This window comes from Carassius auratus, chromosome 40 (assembly GCF_003368295.1).
Source record: "Carassius auratus strain Wakin chromosome 40, ASM336829v1, whole genome shotgun sequence".
NCBI classification, from domain to species: domain Eukaryota; kingdom Metazoa; phylum Chordata; class Actinopteri; order Cypriniformes; family Cyprinidae; genus Carassius; species Carassius auratus.
Genome location: NC_039282.1, coordinates 10,482,698 through 10,490,784, shown reverse-complemented (window position 1 = coordinate 10,490,784; position 8,087 = coordinate 10,482,698). Strand labels below are relative to the sequence as shown.

Sequence of the window (8,087 nt, the reverse complement as noted above, 5' to 3'; positions counted from 1 at the left end):
GTTTAAATGGTCTGTTGTGTTATATACTCGACTCGCCGCTAGAGGGCGCTGTTGTCGCTCGCCGGGTCTAGACGTTGGTGGGCGCGGATTATCATCAGTGAGTGAAACTCCAGACGAGACCGTGCTTGCGGTGGCGTTTTACCACTTCATCTTCTGCGTCGAGCCTGTAACTGTGCTCATTCACCCCACGACACACAGCACAGGATATGACAACCCCTAAAACTGGAGTCTTTTCCGAAGCTGGCCTGGAAGAATAACGTTAAAAGCTCTCTGACAGACGTGTCGCGGCACATGGTAAGTTTTACCAAAAAGAGAAAAGTTTTCTCCTGTATCCTGCAAACGTGACTTATTGTTGGCATCGGTTTGTACTGCCTTTTTTATGTGACAAACTCAAAACGTCTGCTGATTGTTTAATCTCCAGTAATTTCACGTAATGAAAAATAAACACACAATGGAAGTAACATTAACGTACACATTTTTAAATTCTGGTGCCGTGAAACGCACACGTTTGTTGAGCATTGTCAAGTTGTTAAAAAGTTTATTTTCGATTGTATTTTTAACTGAATACAGATGTGGATCAGCCCATGAAGGCATAGCTTTTGGCTGTGTCTCAAAACCTAACGTTAGTCAACTGCCTACATAGACAGCAACGATGATGCCCAAATTTCTAAGTAGTTATCAAATAAATTAATTCTACTGTGTTTACAGTTTTACCAATATTGTTTTGCACAGACTTTTTAAAAGAAATTCAGTGGTGTAAAAAAAATGTTGCCCCCCCCCCCCCCCTTCCTGATTTATTTATTATTATTATTATTTTTTTTTGCGTGTTTGTCAGACTTTGATGTTTCAGATTCAGATCATCAGACAACACAAGGAAACACAATATGCAGTTTTTAAACAGAGGTTATTAAGGGAAAACTAAATCCAAAACTACACGGCCCTGTGTGAAAAAGTGTTGTTGCCCCTCCTGTAAAAACTGTGGTTTATCACACCTGAGTTCATTTTCTGTAGCCACACCCAGACCTGATTACTGCCAAACCTGTTCAGAAATCAAGAAATCTCTTAAATAGAACCTGCTTGACGAAGTGAAGTAGATCAAAAGATCCTCAAAAGCTAGACATCATGCCAAGATCCAAAGAAATTCGGAAACAAACAAATTTGAAAGAAAGTAATTGAGATTTATCAGTCCAGAAAAGGTTATAAAGCCATTTCTAACACTTTGGGACTCCAACGAATCACAGTGAGAGCTAATGGCAAAAACATGGAAAAGTGGAGAACCTTCCAAGGAGTGGCCGTCCGACCAAAATTACCCCAAGAGCACAGCGATGACTCATCCAAGAGGTCACAGAAGACCCCACAACAACATCCAGAGAACTGCAGTGTGGCTCAATTACAACAATTCTGCATGAATGAGTGGACCAAAATTCCTCTTCAGCGCTGTAACAGACTCATTGCAAGTTATCGCAAATGCTTGATTGCAGTTGTTGCTGTGTGGCCCAAGCAGTTATTAGATTTAGGGGGCAAACACTTTTTCACACAGGGCCATGTAGTTTTGGATTTAGGGTGTACTCACACTAGCCAGTTTGAACCGTGCCCGAGTGCGTTTGACCACCAAAGCGCAGTTTGTTTGACTAGTGTGAGTGCTCTGAACCGTCATTTATACGGCCCTGGCCTGCTTGGAAGAGGTGGGCCAGAGCATGGTTCAGTTGGACTCGGGCGCGGTTCACATGCAGTGTGAGCGCTAACCGTGCGGGAGCACGGAAAAGGACGCGTTGCGTCACGGTTTTGCGACACTTGAAAACCAACATGGCGGGGAAAGGGTCGCTTTGGTCTACGGCAGAGTTGCAATGCTTGTTGGAAATTTGGGCAGATGAGAGCATACAAGAACAGCTGGACAAAACGCATAAAAGCTCAAAACTGCAAAGTCCTTGCTGCACTTCAGCTGGTACCTTGCAAACATCCTCATATGAGCAGCAGGATTACGTGAAAATTTTTGCGCCACTAAGGCGACATCTGTTTAACAACAGGCTGTGGACCACCGTGGACCAAACGACACAAAATTATCCACAAAGAAAACAGAGCGATGGACTCCATTGTGTTCAGAGAGCGCCGCTCTTCCTGTTTATCCCGAAACCGTCGCACCATAATGACGTAAGCGTGCTCCGGCACGAATGCTGAAACCCTCCTATGTGACTGCAGGCTAGAGGGGGAGTGGGGAGGGGGGACAATCGTATTCGGGCCCGGTTCATGGCAACCGTGCCTAGTGCGAGTACACCCTTAGTTTTCCCTTAATAATAAAAACCTTAATTTAAAAACTGCATGTTGTCTTTACTGGTGTTATCTTTTACTAATATTTAAAATTGTTTGATGATCTGAAACTTTAAAGTGTGACAAACATGCAAAAAAATAAATCAGGAAGGGGGTCAACACTTTTTCACATCACTGTAATTATTTTATTTCTGATTTGTACATAAGTAATACACAATGTTATTTATGAATAATAATGACTATTATTATTAATAGCTGTGCATGTGTTTTCTAGGATATGGGTGGCAACCTGCATTATGATATACTGTTGTCAACACCCATTAAAAATTTAGTAGAATGCTTTGATGCATGCCTCTAGCATGTAACTTAAAAGTTACGTCCTGTTGTCAAGTCGACATCACAAAAAGTATGGCATTCGAAAATTGGCTGTTTGAGATGTTAAAGCTCCCATTAAATCTGACCCTCCTTAAAGTACTACATTCTTTCTGCTTTACTGGATTAGGATGTCTGCAGTCTGCTAATTTAATTAGTTCAGAACCTCCTTTAGTTCTCCTGTACAGTAGATAACAGCAGAAAGATGAAGTAAGTTGAAAATGAATTTTCATGCAGATTCATAGGTGGGTCTCTCAGACTCAGATCTGAGGGTAATTTCCCATTTCGGAGAAAGATAAATGGTTTACATATGTAGCTGTTAACCACTGACAGCAATTACTCTTGAAAATATTGTCCACTTACTTTAGGCATTTTAAAGAGGGATTTTAGTGGGAGGTGTACAACACCTCTAGAGTTCATAACCCCTGTCGCATGGGCAGGTGTATACATATGGGAACTTAGAAATATGCCATCACAAACTTGACAGAAAATTCCATGGCTCCAAATTTCATTCATTTTGAATGCTGTTAAATTACATATGCGTAATCAATCTGGCAATACAGAATTAATTAAATATAAAAAAAAAAATTGGCAGAAATGTGTTTAGTGCTTTTGCAAGGCACTGATGGAACAAACCGTCTGAGACATTTCTCTTAAAGGAATAGCTCACCCAGAAATGAACATTTGCTGAACATTTACTCACCCTCAGGTCATCCAGGATGTGGATGAGTTTGTGTCTTCATCTGAACAGATTTGGAGAAATTGCATCACTTGATCTCCAATGGATCCCCTGCAGTGAATGGGTGCCATCAGAATGAAAGTCCAAACAGCTGAGAAAAAATATCACAATAATCCACACGTCCCCAGTCCATCAATTAACATCTTGTGAAGTGAAAAGCTGCGTGTTTGAATGAAACAAATTCATCATTAAGATGTTTTAACTTTAAAACTATGATTCTGGCCAAAATGTGTGTCCACAATCCATAATAACTTTTCCTTCCATCCTCTGTTGTCCTCAAAATCTACAGACATATTTTTTTTTTCATTTTTTACTGTATTTGCTTGTAAATGGTGCTTGATCTGTGCATATTTCTCTCTTGATTCGTGCATGTTTCTCTCTTGATTCATACCACTAATCTTTTCAAACCTCTCAGAGGCTGCGTTTACACTTGGCATTAACATGCGACCTGTATCCAGATGTAGTCCACATACACATCGAAAAGAAAAGTGTAAACGCACTTCTGACCGGAATGTTATCTGATAAGCGTGTCCTGGTCCAGAGGTAGTCGAGGATGCATTATGGTCGGATCTTGGTGTAATGTAAACGCAATCCAGCCATCGTGTCTGCATTCTCAGGTGGACGTCACACAAAACCCTGCCCCCTCTCTTGTGAACTGTCTGAAGAGAGACAGAGAACACCAGTGTGGAGCGCTAGTTCGACTCCTACACTTATCTTTGATTTGTAAAATGTCCCACGACTGAAAAAGCTTTTCAAAAGAAAACCCACCACTTCAGGTTGGCAGCCATTCTCTGCAGACTTATTTAAATATTGCGCTGGAAAGACAAATCCAATCAGTTATCCAAACAGAAAAAAACAGTTGATGTTGCCAAGTGTAAACGCATGGTGTTCTGATTGACTGCTTGATCGGTTCACGGTAATCGCAAGTGTTAACACATCCAGAGACCACTGAAGTGGGTTATGGATCTGTTTTGATGGTAACATGGAATGCCAGACCTTTAAGGCCAGTTCACGTAAAGAACAGTAACTATAAAGATAACCATAACAACGATATTAGTGTCCTGTATACAATAATAGGAGATTTTGCACTGGTTGGTTATAGGAACTCATTTATAGGAACTAAACACCAGGGCGAACTAAGAACAAAATTTTGACATTCATTTTTGATTGGTTCATTTTGTTTTGGTACTTTTATGACTGTGAAATTAAAATGTGTACTGTGTGTTTTTTTTTTTTTTTTTGGTTTATAGTTCACCATGGCCGCATTGCTGTGTCTTTTCTTCTCTTTGCTTGGCCTGGCTGTCATGGGAGCAGTGAAGAACTGCCATCCGCAATGTCGGTGTGAGGTGGAGAGCTTCGGCCTCTTCGACAGTTTCAGCCTTACCAAAGTGGACTGCAGTGAAATCGGCCCCGGGAACACTCCTGTCCCCATCCCTCTGGACACGTCCCATCTCGACCTCTCCTTAAACTCCATCACCTCCATCAGCGACTCGATGCTCTCCGGACCGGGATACACCACCTTGGTTAGTCTGGACCTAAACGGAAATCTAATTTCACATGTCAGTCCCAAAGCGTTCTCTAAACTCCGCTACCTTGAGACGTTGGACCTGAGCAACAACGCTCTTGAGGATCTCGCCGACGGCTGCTTCACCGGACTCCCTCTGGTTGAGCTGGACCTGAGTGAAAACCGATTCAAAGAGTTTAGCCTTGATCTGCTCACCACCAGAGTACAGGATGTACCAATCATGGTGGACCTGTCGCGAAACCTTCTTACCTCTGTTTCCAGGAAGACCCCTAGCCATCCGTTGAACATCAAGAGTCTTATGCTGGCAGAGAATCAATTGAGGAAGGTGCCAGTGCTGAATGGGATCCCACTTCAGTATCTGAACCTGGATGGGAATCTCATCTCCAGCATTGATGCAGGGGCCTTTGATTCAATGACAGAACTGGTTCACCTGTCTCTCAGCAGCCTGTCCGACCTGACCCTCATTCAACCAGGTGCTTTTAGAGGTTTGAAGAACCTACAAGTCTTAGACTTGTCAAACAACAGCCGGCTCAAGACGTTGAGCCCAGATGTATTTAACGGACTTGTCTCTTTACAAGAGCTCAATTTGACCCATAATCCTGTCACACCATTATCAAGGACTGTCTTTAACCAGATGCCAAGCATTAAAAGCATAGCTTTAGGTGCAAATGTGCATTGCTGGAAGACGCACAAGCAAGGACAGTTTCACAGACAGATTGGACAAGCCAAACCCAATGATATACTTACTTGTGACAATGCAGGAATGATCTTGTGAGCCTGAAGTGCCAAAAAGACTTGTTTTCTCATATCTGTGCCTTCTTAGTATCTCATAAGATCTTTTATTTTTTTGTAATTCAAGATTATCATATTTGCACATACTATGCCAACTAAGGTCCTTTATTTTAAGCGTTGAGCACATTTAAACACGCACAGTACATTGCAATGACCCGTGCACTTTAGTTACATTTCACTTAATTTGTAACCTGAGATTTGCAGTGTGTTGTCAGCTCTGATGTGATTTTTTTTCTTAAGTCTTAAAGTTTCATAAGTTGTGTATTCAAACACGTTGTACAAACACCAGTATTGCAGGTCAGTTTAGAAGTCATGGTGCCTTAAATTGTAAGTCATTATGTATTTCGGAATGATACATTTCTAATGCTTGGATGCCCCTCATGACCATATGTTATTTTTGAATGATAATAAAAGCTGTACAGTTTACACTAATGCATAATTAAATGTATATATTTTCAAAAGGTTTATAATGATTTGACCTTAAACACTGAAGGCAATACAATTTGGTATATTTAATTTAGGTGTTTTTACTTTGTTGAAAGTGGGGCATTTTTGACAGAAGCACAAAGAATAAAATACAATATGTGGAATGTACATTTTGCATTTGCAATGTTCTCCTAATACTGAGCCTAAAATATGATTTACAAACTACAAAATCACATCACTTATACTGACACTTAAAATGTAACATTGAGTTCACATTTCTTTCTAATTCCTAAATGGTCATTTCACAGACGTTTACTTGATGCTGCTCTGAAATTTTGCACTTTTAATGTTCTTAAGAGATTTGTATGGATTAAAAAAAGATGGTTGTTCATCATGTGAGCCGAGGTATGGTTGATGTTTGTACAAAACTATACTCCTAATAAAATATACTCAACTTTACACATATGCCAGTATGTTTATGTTCAGTTTTGTGATTTAAAGCTCACTTCCTCAAACTGTAAACTTCCAAAGTTAAGCCAGGGCTGATGTGCATTTCAGCACATCTTTCTGAGTCACGCATTGTGTTTATAGTTATAATTCAGGCCTCACTAATGTGGCTCACCTCAGTCTAACCCACTCAGACAGCCATGATTAAGAAACACACCCAGTGTTTTATCCTACACTTATTTTACAAGAATAAGGCACTATCCATTCACTCATACTAACCATGGACAGCTGTTTTAGGCGAACAGAAGACTTGATGGCTGAATTGGAACAGATGACTTCAGCCTGTCAGGCTTTTAGGCCACACAGACCAAGTATTCATATATCCCCTTAGCTGCTCTGAATTATTGCCAAGATCCAGCTCTTTGAAATTCTAGGAGACTAATGCCAAAGACACCTCCCCCTCTTCTTTTCTACACAAAAGCTTAGTGGGAAAAAAAAAAAGGTTTCCTTTACGGCTCAACTTTCTCTTCATTACTTTGCACTCTCTGCTACAGTATGCTCAGGATAAGCAATGTAAATAAATGGGCTAAAGAGGAACAACAGTCAACAACAAACACTCAGTGAATGTTATCATGACTTTCTCCCCATTTTCTGTGATTTCTCAAAAACACCATTTTAAGAAGGCGAAATCCTTCAAAATAAACTAGATTAACTTTTCCTGAAGGAAATACCATTGCTGTAAGGCAGCAAAAGATTAACTTTGTCTCTCTGTAAATAAAAGGCCCAATTGCAATTTAGTAAGCAAATGAATGAAAAGAAAAAAATAAGACCAACTGCAAACCAGTAGGATGCACATATTAGGAAGGGTTTATGCCTTTTTGCATGTAAAAACACAAGACGCATGGCATGTCTAGAAAACGTTTTTAAGTTTAACTTTTAACATGTGCAACAGTCAGACACATCCATCTATTGTTGCATGCACTGTACGACATCATTTGTAACATTGAAAAACAATGGTAAAACTGCAGAAAATCCTGTTTCTTTGCCATGACACTACACTACAACACGTTTTTAAACACAAAAAGCAATCTATTTTAAAATGAGATATTCTATATTTATTCTTACATTGTTTTAAAAAAATGATAGCCTTTTAAAAACCCTAAAGGAGGAGACGTTGATTACTTATTTGTTGACATTGGTAAGTGAACTGTACCATAGTGACCTACTAAACAAATCCAAACAAACCAGCATTAACCTTTACTGTTCTGTAAAGAACATTGTACATGGTCAATAAATTGCTAAATTTGATTGAGGACAGACACTGCTTATCTACCTTGATTCTTATACGTGTCAACTTGCCTTACTATGTGAGAGGTTACACTAGACATGATGAAGTAAGCAGTTCATATGGGACACACAGTTCACTGGGTTATGAACTTCTGTGAATTACTGTGAGTACTTCTACTTCTTTGTAATATACAGCATGTAAGCCATTATAAATCTATTAGCATCACATAT

At 39.9% G+C, this 8,087-nt stretch overlaps 1 protein-coding gene across 1 annotated transcript; it reads left to right on the top strand.

Annotated features, from left to right (window-relative positions):
* On the top strand, nt 1-6,581 carry LOC113058551 (tsukushin). Its single transcript, XM_026226549.1, has 2 exons — nt 1-294; nt 4,630-6,581. The coding sequence occupies exons 1-2, from the start codon at nt 292-294 to the stop codon at nt 5,677-5,679; spliced, it is 1,053 nt and encodes a 350-aa protein (XP_026082334.1). The 5' UTR covers nt 1-291; the 3' UTR covers nt 5,680-6,581.
* Nucleotides 6,582-8,087: the final 1,506 nt, after the last annotated feature.